General features: G+C 43.2%; 1 protein-coding gene across 1 annotated transcript in view; it reads right to left on the reverse strand.

The window, feature by feature from the left end:
* LOC124594856 (ATP-binding cassette sub-family C member 4-like) overlaps positions 1 to 20711 on the reverse strand; it is a 289353-nt gene that overhangs the window by 132232 nt on the left and 136410 nt on the right. Inside the window, exons 7-9 of the mRNA XM_047133319.1 lie at positions 13473 to 13629; positions 5198 to 5336; positions 5008 to 5118 (exon numbers count right to left, since the gene is read on the reverse strand). Of these exons, the coding sequence (XP_046989275.1) occupies positions 5008 to 5118; positions 5198 to 5336; positions 13473 to 13629 (407 nt within the window). The remainder of the gene's footprint in view (positions 1 to 5007; positions 5119 to 5197; positions 5337 to 13472; positions 13630 to 20711) is intronic.

Consider the following 20711-nt stretch of genomic DNA (forward strand, 5'->3'; position numbering starts at 1 on the left):
CTGGCGTCAAACTCAAGAAGAATTGGCACGATTGGTGGGAGTGACACAGCAAGCCATTTCAAAACGTCTCAAGGCTATGGGCATGATTCAGAAAGGAGGAACTTGCGTCCCGTGTGAGCTGAAACCAAGAGACGTTGAATGGCGTTTGTGTGTTTGTGAACAATTGCTTCAGAGGGAAAAACTGAAGGGATTTCTGCATCGCATTGTGACCGGAGACGAAAAATGGGCTCATTACGATAACCCTAAACGCAAAATATCATGGGTATATCTCGGCCATGCTTCCACGTCGACGGCCAAACCGAATATTCACTTCTCCAAGACCATGCTCTGCATTTGGTGAGACCAGCTCGGCGTCGTGTACTATGAGGTGTTAAAACCAAGTGAAACAATCACAGGTGCACGTTGTCGAACGCAATTAATGCGTTTGAGCAGAGCATTAAAAGAAAAACGGCCACAGTACAGCGAGAGGCATGACAAAGTGATTTTGCAGCACGATGACGCTCGACCCCACGTTGCAAAAGAGATCAAAACGTACTTGGAGACGTTAAAACGGGAAGTTCTACCCCTCCCGCCGTATTCTCCAGACAATGTTCCCTCTGACTATCACCTGTTTAGATCAATGGCGCATGCCCTGACTGACCAACACTTCCGATCTCATGAAGAAGTCACAAATTGGATCGACTCGTGGATCGCTTCCAAAGATGAACAATTTTTTCGACGCGGGATTCGTACACTGCCCGAAAGATGGGAGAAAGTAGTGGGCAGCGATGGAAAATACTTTGAATGATACATGTGTAACCCATTTGTTTCATTAAAGCCTCAAAGGTTGGGGAAAAAGCGGCGGAAGCAAAGTTGTACACCTTGTAATTCACTCACACATATAATACATCGAGATCGCAATACTTCAACCCTAAAATCGCACATCCTCATCGTCCTTCTACATACGAGAGAGTCTGACTGTGTCTATCTAAAACAGAAAACTGTACAACAAATTGAATGAGACAATGTTTTCGTTTGTCTGCGCCTTACCGCGCTTTCATAATGAACGTCTTTGCCAACCCTCTGGTTACTCGGTGTTTCAGTTTTTGTTTTTTTATAAATCTTAATTTTACGGAATCCTGGGGGCCTTTCATCATGTACTTATGCATCTTGCAGGTGGTAATGTACTCGCAGCACCAGCGCAGTAGTCTAATTAATTTGACCCCTGCCAGCTTTCGCTGTCGCCTTGTCGCTATACACAGCCACGGCTTGCATGTGTGATGTGTATCAAGGGCTCCCATTCCAGATTGATATTGTTCGTAATAGTTAGCAGTAACGAGTTAAGGCACACCCACTCTCAAAGTTTTAGGGCTCTGTAACATGACAGTTGATCTCGCTCCTGTATGTGAATAGACAGCATCTCATTACCGAAGTTACACAGTTCTTATTTATGTTCCATTCAATATATGTCTCTTGTAATATTTTAGTAATTCTCGAAATATATCACTTTGTGATACTAATATTTTTATGTTATTTAGTAGTTGAATTTCACCTTTATTATCGGTGCCCTTCGTCAGATATGAGTGATCAGCTATCAAATTATCATAAACAGAGTTATATCAAGGGCACAACTCTTAAACTGACCACAAACAAGACCATATCATAACTTGCTCCATAAATAGTCTGTTGCATGATAGGGACTGTGGTAATTAAAGGGAGGGTTGAGTGTATTAGCATAACTAATACGGATTTCTTTAATGAATTAGGATGACATGTCCACTTCTCAACCCGGACACCTCGCTAGGACGCATCCTGAGGCATCATTTCGGCAATAAAGACAAGACAGAGAAGGGAGGGGGGATATTACAAGTTGTTGAGGGAGACTATGGTAGTAAACATGTTCAGGTGGGTGTAACAGGAAGTGGAGATAAGGACGCTAGCACAGTGTAGACTAGGAGGTGAGCTGCCCTAACAACCGTTCAGCCAGTTAATAGGTATAAATTAGTGTACAGTATTAAACTTAAATTGAAATAATATGAGAACATACAGATACGTGTTTAACAAAGGGCTTTTGGCGCCTGCTGCTGTTAGGCGTTCAAATAAAATATTGAACAATAGATTTTGGTAAGTCAAATGAAAAGACAGAGGAACAACATACCACTATTAACGATAAACGATAAACGATAGAGTTATGGCATAAATATAAGTATATAAATACATATTTTACAAATATGTTTGACACCCTGTGTTGAATCGTAGAAAGTTGTTTAACAGAGTTATTTGCTGTGGCACAACAAATTGAACAAATAAAACGAAAAGAGTAGGCACGTCACCGATAAAAATATACAACGTTTAAGTTGAAATAACTATACATATAAAATACATTTTAACACAAAACGACTGTTAACCTAGCTCCCAGTGCTGCGTTATTACTACAAAAGTCTCTTGGCAGCCTGTATAAATGTAGCAAGCTCTTTTTATTATACGTATATGGAATTACTGAAGGAAAGAATAATGATGGTTCTCGTGGGAAACTCTACGTTCAGATGATATTATTGCTGCAAAAACGATTGTCTGTGGCGCTCCTATGTTGCACATGAAAAGAGGACGCGATTTATGCCACCTTCTATTGTGTTAGTGAAGTCACAGAATGGGATTGGGTTACTTACAGTGCACAGAAGCTGCATTGCAAAACTTCAGTGGATAAATCTTAGGCGTCAGAAAGCGGATATCAGTCACCTGGGCAGGTGAAAACCGTGAGAGCCGGGTCTACATGGAATAACAGGTGAAAGAACTAAGACGCCTTCTACTCCTCTTACCATTGTTGAAAGGCTTCCTGTGTGCCAGGCGGTTCAATACAGAAGGGGAACGTGTGAGATCAATTGATGTTCCGAATCTAGTGATTTTCTTAGCAAGAATATCGACTTCTTCATTTTTTACGCCCCCCGCCACAACCGCAGACAGGCTCTATCGGTTTCGGATCAAGATATCTAGCGAGACACTTCCCTGATTGCTATCGTAAATATTTTTCCACGAGATAATCCATATGTGGCGCCGCGGTACTGTTTTATATGACTAAATCACCATGTGTTACCACTGGCGTGCGGAAGTACGTAACCAAAACAGAACATACGCTGTGCGGATAAACTTCCCAGAACGGATGTGTTTACTGGAAAAGTAAGGTATTCCGAGATCCAAACTGAATCCATCTAGGGACTTACAGGGAGAATAATAAGAGACTTAGATTAATAATCAGATGCTTTTGTCAGTTTCAGACCCCTTTGATAAATTTAAAGACAATCTAAATTCGATGACGTGAAATACACTATCCATAAAAGCAATAGGAGGTTGTTTTATTTAGCCTCGTATAGGCGCCGTAAGTTATCCATACATTACCTGCGGAAACGACGAACATTATTGTGAAATAATATGGGTTATCACGTACGTGCGAGAAACAACTATTACGCGTTACTGAAGCACACAAGCGAAGGATAGATTTTAGGTTTCCTGGCTACAGGCTCGATTTTATCAAGTGTCAGAGATATGTACTAATGACAACAACGCTATTATAATGACGATAGTCAAAAAATGGGAAGAGTGTTCAGTGGAACTGATAGAAAGCCACTAAAATTTTAATTGAAAGACGACAATATCTAGTTGAATCTTCTACACGTAAGAAAGTTGTGGTTCAACTAAAACATATAATTACTGTGTAATATGTAAGTACTAAGGTCACGAAAGATGTTGTAGTCATTCGGTCCTGAACTGCTGACATGGGAAATATATCTAAACAACGTGTAAGAAAGGCAGACAAAGATCTACACCAGTTTAATGGCGCCATTCGGACAGTAGATCGAACATATCAACGCTCACACGTTTCAAAAGAGATTGTAGAGAAGACTGAAGGTAGCTGTATAATGTGGTAAGTCTACTACAATTCCCATAGTTAGATCCTATAGCGAGATCATGTAGTCAAACAAGTATGTCGTATCGTAACTGATCTACTTTCAAACCGAAGCCTAGCTTTCTGAGTAAAAATGAGGTAATGTTTGTCTAGAATAGCAATTTTAAGTGAATTTCTTTCGACAATGAAGATTCGAGGCGATGTAAGTTGAGATATTCAGGATGTATTTTGATAGGCTGTGGAAACGATGCCAATATTTCTCGAGGTAAATTTCTAGGTTCGATATCTACTTCGCCACAAAGTTTTAATGTGCCAGTAACTTTGAAATCAGCGCACACTCAGTTGCAGAGTGAAAGATACGTACTAGGAACAATCGCTAGGCTACGCCACGTCCCGAGAATATTCCTTCTCCAAGACTGCTAGTCCAACAAGGTATGCAGGAGAGCCTCTGTGAAGTTTGTAGAGTAGAAGAGATGTCGTGGAGTTAAAGCTGTGAGGGTGGACCTCAACCCTACCCGAGGTAGCTCAGCGTGTAAGAGCATTTCCCGCGAAACCCAAGCATTTTGGTTCGGATCCCAGTCCTATGTACCTTTTAATCTATCACATTAAGTAATAAATCATTTCCATTGGAATTATCAACGTGATTAATAGACAACACTGTCATACAGCTAATATACCTATCGTCTGTTAGCGAAAGAAATTCCGGAGATGTGCATTCAACTGGTCTTCATCGAATCCGAACACAACCGTCATAACATAAGTTTAACATCGCAACCAATGGATAATAATGGTAGACGTTCGGAAGAGTTAGTGTTCAGGAGGGAGGCGTTACACCACAGGTGTGGATAGTACTCCGTATGAGCTACTTCGAATCGTGCCTAGCTATTATCTAAAAATCTACCTTGCTGTAGACTTGCATTTCTGGTTATTGTTATTGGCATTCCTTCGATGATCCGCTCACGACGACCTTGGCAATGTGTGTAGATTGCGCGTTCGTATCACGCGTGCACATAAGAACATGTATCAAAACAGAGATGTATTTAATATTTCTTTCTCGTGGCCTAACTGATGTCAGTAAAATGTAAATTGTTTTGTCGTTTGATGTCTGAGAGTCTGCTACGTACCTCTATGCGCTGAAAGGATACTTTAGCCTCCTGCAGACTGGATATTGCCCAGGGGAACATCGTCGCCAGACAAAGATTGAGAATATTGAAGTATTGGGCCATCGCGAATATCTGAAACAAGAACAAAATTGCGTTCTCGTTTGGTATATGGAAGAGGAACGAGGTCAGGTGCAAGGTGGACCACTCGTACCTTCTCAGGACCGGCGACTTCGCCAGCCAGGTAATGCGCCACCAGCGTCACGAGAAGAGAGGATCTCTCCATGAACACCGTGGACGCCACCAGCAGGCCCTTGAGGTAGGCTGCCTGCAGCAGTCTGCGAAATTCAGACCTGAAAATAGAACGCGTACAACTGAAATCTTTCTCCTAGTTATGTTAATAGATAAGGTAGACGTAGAAAAATTTCAGCACTTGGGTGTTGGCACATCTTCCGGGAAAACATTGTAAGTGCACGTAGGTGACGCAATGTTTTTCCTCTGTGTTTCTGATCCTTAGTTCTGTAATATGAGATGGTTATAATTCAACTTGCTCTACTTGACAGGGCTCCAGTGAAAAATAAGTGATCGTATTGAACAGTCATAGGAGGACTTTTTGAGCCTCAACGTTTAGGCGTCGTTGAGTCTTATAGTAAAAACTATCGAGTCCGGTGTAAATTATAGTTCCCACATGGAGAAAGGATAGTTATATTACTTCGAATTGTTGGAAGGGAACTTTAATCTGTTTTTTTTTTTTCCTGACGTTCTCTATGCTGGCAGAAATGATAATTTATGTAACAGTTGGAAGTCATATAAAAGAAGTTTCTCGCCATCGTCTAGGTAATGTTTGGAGAATACCATTGTTTAATATGGCAGATGTTTTGCCTAGACTTTTATGTCGATACCTCCGTTGCTCATGAGGCACAGTGAAGGGATGTTACAATTTCTCCCCACGCACTCCGTTTTCTCTTCTTTATGATTCGCCTAGCTTTAGCCCCCGCTTGCCAAAGGTTGCAAGATTGTTTCCACTTTTCCATGCACTCGTGCGTGCTGTCACGGTGTTGGAAACGGACAGTTGGCTGTATAACGGCCACTTCGCTCTGGTGAACATCCAGGTTGGTGACCTTCCATTGAGCGTTGTTGTCTCGCCTAGATGAAGCCTCTTTGGAAAGTGGTCAATTGAATGTAGACTGTTCACCGCTTACCACGTTACGGTGTCTGCGAAGGCAGGGAGCACAGAGACAGATCTGCAGTGGAGAACGACCCAGATTAAGTAGGCACACCTCCTCTTGACACTGCCAGCCTCCCAGTTAGTCGACCGCTGGGATGGACGGTAGAGGAGTCCCAGAGCACATTGTGTAGATTGATGCACCGACTAATAGCAACGGGTAGAGCAGTTATCTAAGGAAATCAGTAAATACTTTGCTGTCAGGAGGGTTCCGCGGTGGGATGTACACATAGTACACTATAAGACGACTATAAGACTATAAGACTCCTCCACATGCAACTCAATGGTGAGTGTGATGTGCAAGTAGTGAAATGTTTCATTGATGAACATAGCTACACCGCTCTTTGTTCATTCACCACTTAGCTAATCATTCCTACGCAGGTTAAATCCTCGCAACACAAGTTTATCCGTGGTCTTTAAGTGCGTGTCCTGAAAGCTTTGCTCTTACTAGCATTTTTTATCCCTCCAAATGTGTGTTATAACCGTTCACATTAAACTACAGAATGGGAGCCGTTTTAACTTTGAGATTAACCCTTACTGAGTCCTGTAGTATAGATGGGGAATTCAAAACGTTAGAAGGAGGGGTAGATCGACTTGTTGCATCGTGCAAACATTTTTCTACTTCGTTATATACTCATATTAATGAAGCCATACGGGTTAGATGGTTTGATGTCTTCCTTTTTAGAGTTGTTCTTTCCACTCAGTATTTTTTGAGGAGAGTGTGGTAAAGAAGTTGCTGTGACGGAGCTCAAAGCCCGACAGCATGACACGACAACGTTGTAGGTAGTCGAAAACCGGGGTCGTAGGGGCCACGTCAGCGAGAACCAAAATACTAGTACTTCCGGACGACAACAGGAATATTGGCATATAATCACGGGCACCTCTGAGTGCCGCTGCTGAGACCAGAAGCAGTCGGCTCACCGACAGGCGGCAGCCAAATACCCACTAGGAGGAGGAGCCAGCGTGGACCTACTTGCTTCTGCCGTCTCACGTGTTCACAGACTGTTACGTGTTCTTCTGCCGGTACCGTATTTAAAACGATGCACGGACAGTGCCAGGAAGTCGAAGGCAGAGCACCATCCCCGAGAACACCGCCTTAAAGAGCCGACCTCAAGCTGCCACCCTGCCATTACAAAGCAACCCCTTGAGTGCGAGGTCACAAGTTCAGTCTTTAGTAACGCTCATTTGAAAGTGTTGTGTTAACAGTTATGATAGGAAAAATATTGGCTGCAAATGACTAATCATGTGCATCAACAGGGCGCCAGAAAATGAGAATTACACTTCACAAAATGGACATCGTCGGCACTCAAGAAATTTTAATACAAACAATTATCTTTTACCATGGATACCGAATTAAAAATGCGCTCCACAGTGACCCCAAAGTTGCACGCCATCAAGATCGAAGGCGAACTCTTGGGAGTTACGAAGCATGCAGGACTTTCAGCCAGGTATCTACTCTTAAAGAATGCATATTGAATCATACCAGTGTAAGGCGAGGGCGAGAACTGATGGAACTTGATGGCATACAAAAGAATGTGAAACAATCTGTCGTGTAGCTTATCGTGAAACTGGCTATCATTCAAGGCGTAGCTGCACACAGTGCGACAATGTGTTGTATAGGCGGGTAAGAAACGATCTCCAGAGGCTGAATTTGTACCGTGGTTCCAGGTGATATGAATTGCAACGTCACACATTTTTCAGAAGGAATAGTTTGCTCTAAAAGAGTATGATTTTTAATCACAGACCAAGAATCAAGCAAATACACCGTTATTTGGACCAGTTATTGGCTAAAACCTGTGCTCACACCATAGTTGTAGTTCTCTTACGCCAATTTTCCCACTCTTGCTTGCTGTTATGTAAATATTTCCTACTACCCTTGCAAGACCACGTACAAGAGAAAGAATAATAGGGTACAGAGCACCTCCAATTTCTCGCAGCACAGTAAATAACTTTTCAGCCAATTAACCATCCACGTTAACAGTCGACATAATTGTATGCGAATACGTTAAGGCATTGAAACTAGTTGATTTTGATACAATTCTCTTGGCACCTCCAATTTCCGGGGTTCCTTCCATATGCATGTCCTCCACAAATCCAGATTGGTCGAAGCTGAAAACAAAATCCTTTCTGAAGGCTGTGATAAGTTTCTTCGTTTCATCCACAAATTTTCGGATCGATTCAGGAGTTTGCCGTGCACCGTCAAGTCGACGCTTTGTTTGAAATTTCGTTATCTTACTTCTTCCAGTTCTGTAGCACTGTTTGAAGTTATGGAATCATCCACTGATCCCTTGAAATCATTGTAATCTACGTCACGTGCAATTTGATGTGCATAACATAGCAGGTCACTATCATGCACATCCTGTAAATTGTAACGAGCATCGTTGAAACGGCCGAACACCAGCTTTTGTAACAAGTGCGCCTTGTCCTCCCTTGAATATTCGTAGTTTTTCTTATGCACAACACGGTCATATTACTGTGGACTCATTCGAAATCGTTCGCAATTGTTTTTTTAGTATGCTGCTGATAACCTTCCAGGTACGTAACTATGTTTAGTGCCCGCTACTTAAAGAACGATTGCCCTTCACTGGAGACGAGATTCGTGACACTCTGTATGATAAGGATGGTGAACTACAAGACTCGACACTTGTTTCAATATCAGTTTCACTTGTTAAACAATTATCGTCATTATTGTACTCCTCACGTGCGTTGTCTGCTCAGTGGAGCGTATACGACACCAGACATTCCACCAACACATATTGCAGAAAGCCTACTATTTCATCTGCCAGTCCTTTCTCAGTCTGTGAAATTCTTTGGCTTCCTTTCTGACGAAACGTCAACTTCAGCAACTGTTTTTGTAGATACACACACCTAAAAAGTTTGGCATCAGCCCGGTTCCCAGAACTCCTGAAGACAGACGTTGACTGTGGATATTGCATCACAGACTCGGTCGATCTGAATCTTCAGAGATGTCATTAAACCCGCCAAAAGGTATAAACAACCATTCATGGGCAGCGCTTATTAGACGGAGGGGGTCCGACAGCCGATCAGTTCCAGTCATTCCACCATTCGTCTTCATGGATGACAAATCGCGCCCCCATCGTGCACATCTTGCGAATGAGTTCCTTCAGGATAACGACATCGCTTGACTAGAGTGACCAGCATGTTCTCCAGACATGAACCCTATCGAACACGCCTGGGATAGATTGGAAAGGACTACTTATGGACGACGTGACCCACCAACCACTCTGAGGGATCTACGCCAAGGTGTGGGACAATCTGGACCAACAGTACCTTGATAAACGTGTGGATAGTATGCTACAACGAATACAGGCATGCATTAATGCAAGAGGACGTGCTACTGAGTATTAGAAGTATCGGTGTGTATAGCAATCTGGAGCACCACCTTCGAAGGTCTCGCTGTATGGTGGTACAACATGCAATGTGTGGTTTTCATAAGCTATAAAAAGGGCGGAAATGATGTTCATGTTGATGTCTATCACAATTTTCTGTACAGGTTCCGGAACTCTCAGAACCGAGGTGATGCAAAACTTTTTTTTATGTGTGTATAATGCAGAGTCTGGTTTGTTTATCGTTGCCATAGCTCCGCTTTGTGTTAACACCACTGGCTCTCTAGCATCGTTGTGAGTTATTCGACGACAAAGCAGATCAACTACGCTCCGTAGCCTCATGCTGTGCTCAGCATTGAATACCTCCAGTCCCGCCCCCTGTTGCCATTAGCAGCCAATATTGTGGTTGCATGGTAGACATTATGTGGGGCGGCGAATGCCGTAAACGTCATTGGCCTTTTTGCGACCTCTCACTCAAGTGGTTCCTTGTCAGCTGTGCTCATTCGAGCAGAAATTGCGAGAGGTAGAATGCGCCTGCGCGATGGGCTATCTTTACTCACCTTCACACATTGTGCTGCGTTGTGGTGTAGCTAATTGCCACGTTTTCTTAGCCAGGTGCCGGGGTCGCAGCTGAGAGTTATTAATGTCACAAGGCGAGTAGGGGAACTGCCAGCCGAGTGAAGTCGAGTCACGTAAAAAGCGAGAGACGGGGAACAAGCATCGTCCAGGCGGCTTCGCTATACGGATGCAGTGCTTTAACGGGAAGCCTGAACAATACTTTGGCATAATTTGGCGCTCAACGTACATATGTGGAATTCTGTTGCATGTCTCGATCCTCCAGCAAATATAGAGGGCGTAAGGCGTATAGGTGCAGATGTTTGTATTGGTGATTGAGGAAGGTGTACTGAACAACGCTCCATCAGAATTTTTCATTTGCACACCACTAATCATAGCCACTACACGTCGTATGTTTTTAGGTTAGGGTAGGTTAGATAGTACCTACGTAATTATTCTGCTATTCACAATAAAGTGACTGGCAGAGTGTTCATGTGGCAAGAGCAAGCCATTAATTCTTATTTCCCCTGGGCAGAAGCTCAGGTGTTGTAGCGTGGGCGCGTGGATGCGAAACGGTTAGTCTGTACTGACAGGTGTAACCCGCTTAGTGGTGTATTAAGGAGAAGCAAAAAACATCAGGTCGTAAAGTTTGTGACGTGTTTGTGGGAAGGTTGCTCGTTACAGAAAAAACACTACCAACAAAGTGACGCGTGTACATTTTAAGATACCCGACATAAAAGTATCTACACATATATATTCATTACATCTACATACATACTCCGCACGCCACTACACACTACATGGCGGAGCTTACATTACACCGCTGCTAGCCGTTCCCTGGCCCGCGCCACTCACAAACGTAGCGTGGGAAAAATGATTACCTGTATGTCTCTGCACAAGCCTTAATTTCCAATATTTTATCCTTTCGATCTTTATGTAAGATGAACCAGAGGCAATAGAATTGTTTTGCAAATTCTGGTGCTTTACACATCCTCAAAAGTATTTCATGAAAAGATCATCTATTTTCCTCCAAAGATTCCACTCTAAGCTCTGGAAACATTTCTATAACTCTCTTGTGCTGACTGAAACAATTGGTAACAAACCTATAGCAAACTGTTTGTGTTTGGTGCATTCTCTTACAATGAGCGTGGCTGGTCGTACCGTAGGAAATTATCAATGCCATCTGTCTCTCCATGCCACAGATCATAGAACTGCTGAAAACAGAAGTGTTGTGTTGAAACTTCCTGGCAGATTAAAACTGTATGCCGGGCCGAGACTCGAACTCGGGACCTTCGTCTTTCGCGGGCAAGTGATCTTGTTGGCAAGTTGGTAGAGTACTTGCCCGCTAAAGGCAAACGCCCCGAGTTAGAGTCTCGGTCCGGCACACAGTTTTACTCTGCCTGGAAGTTTTATATCAGCGCACACTCCTCTGCAGAGTGAAAATTTCATACTGGAAGTGTTCTGTTGTAAATAGCGCACCATTTATTTGTTCGACGTTCACAAGGAGGAAGTACTGACTCACGCGTCGGAAATCATAACCGTCCATTGTTTAAAGCTAAGTATGCAGAGTAATACGAGACCAAATCAGAACACATCCAACAGATAAACCAAGTCCATCGTGAACTCTGTCGTCGTAGGGACAGCTGGTGGTTAACAGCCGAACATGGAGGGCACACAGAAGTCAATTTATCCTGCTGCTTTCTTTGTGCCTCGTCCCTTATAACCCCGGAGAAATCACAGGGACAATCTTCGCGGTATGACCTGGAGGCTTGGGGCCTGTATGCCGTTCGCAGCGCCACTTCCGAGAAGGCTTGTCGCTTGGTGCGCCGCCAGCAGCCTAGTTGTGCAGCTCAGCAAAGTTACATCACACTGAATGCTCAGATGTCAGGTTCAGTTTGGCAATCTTAATTATTCATGTATTGTTGGTTACTAATATAAGACAATCCGTTCATTCAATCACTTGTAGCCATATTTTCATTGCATTTTTACTAACGTTAAAATACAAAATGTTTCACAATTCATGTTACTCATTTCTAGAGATTGTAGAGGGGGCTTAGATTAAGTTTTACGCAAGAACCTAAATCTGGCAACGTCATCCAATGACGCTACAGAGCGTCACAGTTACAGGCGCAGGCGCCTGTATATGTATGTATACATACAGGGTGATTTCGTGATGCTGTTTCAAACCTTCTAGGATGTAGGAGAAGGATAAATGTATCAATTTGAGATAAGGGTCCCGAGCGAGTCGAAAGTTACAAGCGAAACCGTTCTGATACCTCTGATAGTGGAATACGTGCACTGGTACTGTTATTGCTAACATTTTAGGGTAGGCAACTTTCAGAAGTTGTAGTATGTGTCAAAACAAGAAACAAATGCCAAGTAAACATGGGCTCTTAAACGGATACCTCAAGAACTATGAGCATTTTTTTTCCAGTAGAGGAGATATGTTTCACAGTAGTGAAGATGAAAAAGTGCTCATAGCTCCTCAGGTATGCATTTTAGAGTCCTTGTATACTGACATTTTTCCTTGTTTTGGCCCAAACTACCACCTGTGAATGTTGGATACTCTAAAATGGTAGCAACAACAGTACCAGTGCATATATTCCACTGTCAGAGATATCAGAACGGTTTTCGTTTATAACTTTCGATTGGTTCACTTCCGGTAAAGGGTCTCTTGCCTCAAACTGATCAATTTATTCTTCTCCGTCATCCTGTACATATATGTGTCAAAGCTTGTAACGTTGGCATAGAGCGAGGTGGCGCAGTGGTTAGCACACTGGACTCCCTAAATCGCTTCAGGAAAATGTCGGGATTGTCCCTGTGAAAGGGCACAGCCGATTTAGTTCCCCATCCTTCCCTAATCTGAGCTTGTGCTCCGTCTCTACTGACCTCATTGTCGACGGGACATTAAATACTAATCTCATGTAACGTTGACGCTCTGTAGCGTCGTTGAATGATGTTTCCGGACATGGGTTCCTACGTAAAACTTGATCTGGAATGTCCCCTATGCAACCTCTACAAGTGTGTAACATGAATTGTGCAATACTCTGTAGAACTCACGCTTCCGTCTGTCTACATTCCGGAATCTATTTGCGAACAGGTGCGTGGGGATGAAGGAAAAACGGAGACTTTTCGGAAATGAGCACACAAAACAATGGCAAGGTTAAAGACAAGTGACTTCGCATTGGCATGTAATGCGAAAAGATGAAAAAACTGTAAGCGATCTGCGTTTTGTCATTGATGTGTCGTATGACCAACTTCGGTTAGAGCCACTCCCATTGAAACAAATAACGCAAAGGTCTGTTTTAACGGCTCCTGACCAAAGTTGTCTAGCGCCAACATTTACAAGTTCCTTTACTTACTTCCTCGCCGCAGCCACGAGCTCTGCGAAGGGCTTCTCCCAGGCGTACATCTTGATCACCTGGATGCCTTGCACAATCTCGTTCATCATCCTCATCCTCTCGTCGGTTCTTCGGGCGATTTTGTTGCGAAATCGTGCAAAGAGCTTTCCTGTGTAAACTGTAAATAAAAAGTATGTGATATCACTGGTTTTTCTGCAGTTTCCTGGTGCAGAAATAAGTATTTAAAAATGAAAAAAAAAATTGTATTTTCTTAAGAGGAATTTATTCGCGTTAAAAGGAGGCCTTCAGCTTAGTAAGCTATTCTAGGTTTGTGAGTCACGACAGATGGAAGCAAGCTAACAGAACTATCAACAATTTCATGACTGAAATACCCATAGAATAAAAGTAATCTTCATGAGCAAAACATACACTTCAATAGTAAATGACACTAATTTTGAAGAAACACGCCAGTGACACTTTAGAAGAATGTTTTCGAAATTTTGAATCCTGATATGTCTGTTACGTTTTCGTAAATACTTCTAGTACAGAATAATTCTTCATATCCGTTCATGTTTGCTCAATACCACACCTGCTGTCCACAAATGGAAGAAGCGCATATGGCACAACGAACCATTCGCAAGCCGTGAATGAAATTTAAGAATGGTTCAAATGGCTCTGAGCGCTATGGGACTTAACATCTGTGGTCATCAGTCCCCTAGAACTTAGAACTACTTAAACCTAACTAACCTAAGGACAGCACACAACACCCAGCCATCACGAGGCAGAGAAAATCCCTGACCCCGCCGGGAATCGAACCCGGGAACCCGGGCGTGGGAAGCGAGAACGCTACCGCACGACCACGAGATGCGGGCGAATGAAATTTAAGCTGCCACTTTATCTAGGATTTTTTGGTTCTGAGAAAGCTTTCTACGAGATTTCAACTGAACCTGTACTAACACCACAAGATAAAAAACGACAATGAGCCAATGCACGTCAGTACAGCGAAAGGTATGTGTTAGGATAGTGAGATACGTAGAGCTGAAAGAATTATGAGGTAAGGAGTTTTCACATCATGAAATATTTTCTAGCTAACACCATAGGAAGTTTCCAGATTCCTATATTGGAACGGAACTGGGAGCTTGCGTATTATTTGACCAATAAGGCAACCACCTCCGCTTTACTGATGATATTGCACTGCATGCATCTAATGTATAAAAAAAATGGCTCTGAGCACTATGGGACTTAACAGCTGAGGTCATCAGTTTCCTAGAACTTAGAATTGCTTAAACCTAACTAACCTAAGGACATCACACACATCCATGTCCGAGGCAGAATTCGAACCTGCGACCGTAGCGGTCGCGCGGTTCCAGACTAAAGCGCCTAGAACCGCTCGGCCACACCGGCCGGCTGTCTAATGTATATAAACTTCAACAACTATTGCGTGAAATTAACCCTAGAAGACTAAAGAGTGGAAATGTCACATTGCTACTAAAGCATCGTAGAGCTTACTACTCCACGTTTTATTCAAAGGAAGTCATAATTAATTACCATTATTAGGTGTCCGGTGATACGTTACATATCAAATTTTGTACAAAATGTCCTTTATTGTACACTACTGCAATCGTAAATTGTGCGAAGGTTTAGTAATATGGGATTAGCCGAGAAAGTTTGAAAATAGATCTTATAGCGAGTGTAATAGGTCCAAAGTAACGTCAGTCATTCCACGATTACTTTATAGGTGATAAGAGGCGCGTAACTTAAAGAAATTATAACATAGAAATCAAAGATTCAAGGTTCTTTTGTGGAACAAGCGCCTGTTGCCTCTAATTGAAGCCTTAGTAAATGAAACAGACGTTAATCCGGATTTAAAACCGCAGCAGATCACTAGGCACGGTCGTACTACATGTGGCACGTCGTTGCCTTTGTCTGGTCTCAGAACAAGTGGACATTAGCGTCTGCAACCTTTGAGGTGTGTGTCAATGACACCTTCCTCACAGATTTAATTGTAAGAGGAAAAACGGTATACCGAATTGCAGTGTTTACCACAAATATACACGACAGTGTTTAAGGAAAGACCCATGTCCTTCCAACAGGTAGTAAGGCGAAAACACATACTTGTTGATATACGGGATATTTTACTTTTATCGAGAACATCGGTATTCCGTGGTGTAGGCACAGGAGTGGACGGTCATTGCTCATTTCTTATTGACTGTATGTGTACTGAGCCCCCTAACTGTGATGCTGTGTCAGACGTGGCACTATTGTGTACATCAGCCATTACGTGCATGTCGTTTTGACGTTGTGCTGGAATGGAGCGTGAACAACACAAAAAGGAAAACACATTCCTATTACTTGTCGCGGGAATTGGCAGGGATGGTATTCTGCTACTGTTTAGCGAAAGGCACGTGTCATGTGACGCTAATCTCCACGCCATATTCCATAGGAAAAAAGATGTTGGGCAGGTTGTCCCACCTACTTGCAGTCATGGGATCAAACGCTATCGAGGACAAGCCGCATGCCTAATATGGAGGCGCGAGTGTTGTGACGAGTAGAGGAAGGTTTTGAAACAAGTATATAAAGTCATGGAGCTTCTATATGTGTAAACAACACTCCTGTGTGGTCACTGCTCACGAATAATTACTTTATCCGTACTTCTTAGTCTGCAAGGACTCAGACCACATGAGCACCAAGCCAGATTTCAGTTCTTCATGTGGACTCCAAGACGGTGTGCACAAGATACAGAATTCTCAGCTTGCATTTTATTTACGGATGAGGTGGGATATACACAGAATAAGATAATAATAAATTACAGTAGTGACATGTGGACAGATGGAAGTCCTCGGGCGACGCGGAAGCAAGGCGTAAGGCTCGGTTTAGTATCAATGTGTGACAAAGAATTGTGGGTGATAGACTTCATCGTAGAAATTAACAGATGCTATTTATCGTCAATTTACGCACGATGAATTACTCGTGCTATTGGCAGCAAGATAACAAATGTGATTTGTTTTCCACACCTCGTGTGTAACGGGACCAGGATGGCCCGAGTGTTATAGACATCTTAGCAAGTCAAGATGACGTTGCCGGTTGGTTGAAAGGGCAGTGAGCACGGAGAGCCACCTTCTCGCCCGTCTTGGAATCGTACAGACTGTGAAAACAGCATCACGTTTATTTAACAGAAGTCATGTAACAGCCGGAGGCGTCGTCACCTCGATGGTGTGCGATACTTTCAAGCAGCCAAGCCCCTGTCAGCACAACACAGGTGGCACGGCGGCTGTGCATGGACGGCAATGGTCAGAGTGGCTGGCATCAGCGGCCATGCAGCCGAAGCAGCGCCAGCGGCACATCAGCGGCAAAAGCGTGGAAACAGGTCAGCAACGAGACGAACTCAGGAGGTGATTGCGAGCCAAGAACTCCCGAGTGGCTTCCGATGGCTGGATGAAGTCAGCCAGAAGTAGGCTAGCAGCTGGACACCAGTTCGGCTCTCAGCAGCCTCTGGCCTAGGCGCAGCCCACTGACCCATTTTGAGGTTGGATGACCAGTTGGGTCGACGACTGGCGTGGAGTACTTCTCAGGGAAGGCTGTGGTCTGCGGCAGATGCTGCATGACGAGACGGCAGTATTTATGGCCACGCCGACAGGACGCCACTTATGATCACTTAGACTACGAAAGCAGGGCAGTTCCAGGCCCAGTTACAGTGTAACCCAGGTCACCAGTGTGGCGGCTTACGTGGTAGCACGCTGCCCTCGCTGCAGTGGCAGGCCTGGACGTGACGTAACCATCCCACTTGAGTACGCGAGTGCAGATTTCGTGATGTCAGCTCAGCATCTTTCCAACTTTTGACAGCGGAATGCGGCGGCAGCCCTCCATCCCGCCTCGCTGCAAGTTACTGACGCTGGTTTGGAATGGTAGTGAAGTAGCATCACCTTACACAATCATTTAATGAGCGACGGATTGGTCGAGGAGACGCAATAGCATGACCTCTGTTCACCTGACGTTAATTCTATAGATTTCTCAGTGTGCAAACTTTTAAAGGTATTGCCGAATTTTACTCTCAAGAAGTATTCACACACATGGAAGGAGTGTGTGTCACGCATCTGACCGAGTCCACAGGACACCAGGCGTGTCTTCACGAGTGCGGTAGTTCTTTGAGAAGGAAGGCTAAAGAATTAGAACCACATTTTCCACCTTGTGTAGTGCCAACAGACAGGTGTTTACCATACAATAGAATGGCCCACACATTAGTGTAAGTCAACAGTACGTTTTCCTACTTTTGGCCATAAAAACATTGAGTACTATTGTAACACACTGTATGATTAATATCTATCAAGCGGTCCATATTAACCAAGTGGATGACTTGAGCAAATGTAAGTTATTGTTCTGCAACAATCGAGTGAAATAATATATAATTCTAAAATGATCGTTAACACTACTAAAGACAAACTAGTTAAATGGTAGAGTGACAGAGTATGGTATACAGTAGCCGAGGCTAGCATACTGAAGGTTTAGCTGTAGTAGCTATGTAGGAATTTCAGTTATGTCTAATTGCTTGCACACATTGTATCATCAAGCAATATAACAATGCAACACACAAATAATTCTTCCAACAAGTACAGCATATATTAGAATCGTTAACTCCGTAAGGTGAATGTAATTACGCACCTTAAAAGAACTAATCTACATACTTTGCCGTGATTTACAACCAGAATTAGGTATCATTTGATAATCATATATATGAATATTTAAAGAAGACTGACACTGTCACGTACACCTTGTACATAGTTGTTAACGCTTATTGCATGAAAAGTGACAGAGTGTCTTTATTATCAAAACAGCGTAATGAATGATTGAGGTTAGAACTCCAATGGGAATGAAACGGCAGGCGTAACTGAAGCCCTGGGTGGAAAAGCCTGCACAGGTGTGTTGGTCCTGCTTCACACAGGAAATAGCCAAGACCGACGTCGGGGCACCTGAGCGCTGAAGCACAATACAGTGGCGGCCGGCCGATGTTGTAGCGGCGCCGGAAGGATAACCGGATGATACTTCGGAAACTCTGAAAATCTTGGACGCAGCAGAGAGGAGCGAGGACGTGTTACCTCGGAAATCATGTATGCTGGATTATTTCTGAGAATTTTTACTCTGAGAAGCATACCGTATTCATAATTAATGGGGATAGGTATTTCCTCGCAAACTTTCAGTGCTGGACGACAAAAGACGATAATATGGTTGGTTGGCGTTCGGAAGAATCTATAGAGCGGGAGCAAAGCTTTGCTGGTAAGACAGTGGTGGAGAGAAAGTAGTCTTCCGTTTTGAGCGCCTGTGTTTGATGGTCGCTCAGCATCAGCTATTGTTGGTACAGACGGACTTGCTGTCTTTGCTCTCAGGAGATTTTATAGTTACAACGGTTAGGCACTGTACTGTTGCCAACGTATACGATTCTGGGCTTCGCCTCCAGGAAGGGGGTCAGGGGGTCGTCGTTCGTTGAGTACGCAGCGTTCAGTAATTGAGAGCACTTCTTCTGCCTATACTCACATTGAAACGTTATCTGAACTCCGTCCTTGTGGCTGGGAGTTCACGTTTCTCGTCTGTAGAACTCCGAGAGGAGAAGACAGAGGACCGTCTTCTGCCGTCCTAGTGTTTGAATGAAGTTTTTTTTTCTATACTTGGTGGCTGGAGTTTTTCCGTCGTCACAGACGTGTACGAGAACCATCACTCCGACTCACCGGACACAGTACATATGGTGATATTGCTAATTGCTTCGGCTTATTAGGGCTATAAAGCTAAACAGCTGTGATCACGTAAATTTTATTTCCGCTGAGGTTGCACACTACTGTAAATCATCTTTGAAAGTAGTGTATTCTAGTGTTTGGTACGTAGGTGATGTCAGTCATCTTGTGTTATTTATATTAGATCGCGTAGCTACAAAAAGGGGCAGATTTGGGCAATTGATAATCATGTTAATTATGAAATCCATTTGTATCTCTTTATGTCTATTGGACATTGATACATAACTATTTGTAATATATAAAGTGGTTATAATCTACAATAAGTGTATAAGCAGAAACAGCGTTTATTATTTTGTAGTTACTAGTTCCCTTAAGCATTAATTTATGTTTATTTTGTAATTGATATATTAAAGAACAAGAAGGATATAATATCACCATTAAGAGATCCTAAGATCTGCTTCAGTGGGTAGTCAGACAGGGCCAGATCTTCATTTTCGCGTTCAGTATTTTCCGTTGCGCACATTAATTTTACACCCGCCTAGAGCATTTTCTTGGAACTCATTTGTCCTGTTGTAGCCTAATTACTGTAATTTCTTCATGACACAGAATTACTTCTGATAGTGAAAAGATTCACATGTATGCAAATTATATGCCGTTCAGTACTCCTCGCAGAATTTCACAAAATATATAAACAGTCAGTTCAAACAAAGAATCACAAGAATTGGATACAGTTAAATTTTTCAGACTACAGATACATCACAATCTCGATTAGGAAACTAGGAAACCCATACTTTAGAACTAATGAAAAACCTTAGTTCAGTTACATCTGCCGTATGTGAACTTTAAACTGGTAGCCACCGCGCGGGATTAGCCGAGCTGTCTAGGCGTGGAAGTCATGGACTGCGCGGCTGATCCCGGCGGAGGTCCGAGTCCTCCCTCGGGCATGGGTGTGTGTGTTGTCCTTGGGATAATTTTGGTTGGGTAGTGTGAAAGCTTATGGACTGATGACCTTAGCAGTTAAGTCCCATAAGATTTCACACCCGAATTCTTTTTATTCCACGATTACCGGTTTTGGTGAAACTAAAGCAACCATCATCGGATCTTAGGATCCCAAGATCCGATGATGGCAGCTTTAGTTTCGCCGTAACCGTTAATCACGGAATGAAAAGAATTCCTGCGATCTTGGCTACCAGTTTATTACTTTACAAGCATCTAGGTCGCTCCCACATGAGCACAATGTGCTCCCTACAAAATAAAACTTTCGCTACTTGAACCAGTGTAGAAGGAAACATAAGCAACAACAGCCAACATAAGGCTGGTAAAGCTGAGCACGGCTTTACCGGTAAAAATGAGTCATCAAAACAACAACAATAACACCGTTGCTCTTCGCGAGTATCAACGCGTTATAGAAATATTCAGAGATCCTCTTTACGCATCAGCGTTGAAGAACAAGATTCATAAGATCGAATTAATCGGCGATTTGCCCCTAGGAGAGGCTTACGGCCAACTGCGTCACAAATTGTTGGGAAGTTGCTGT

This window comes from Schistocerca americana, chromosome 2, assembly GCF_021461395.2.
Source record: "Schistocerca americana isolate TAMUIC-IGC-003095 chromosome 2, iqSchAmer2.1, whole genome shotgun sequence".
NCBI lineage: Eukaryota > Metazoa > Arthropoda > Insecta > Orthoptera > Acrididae > Schistocerca > Schistocerca americana.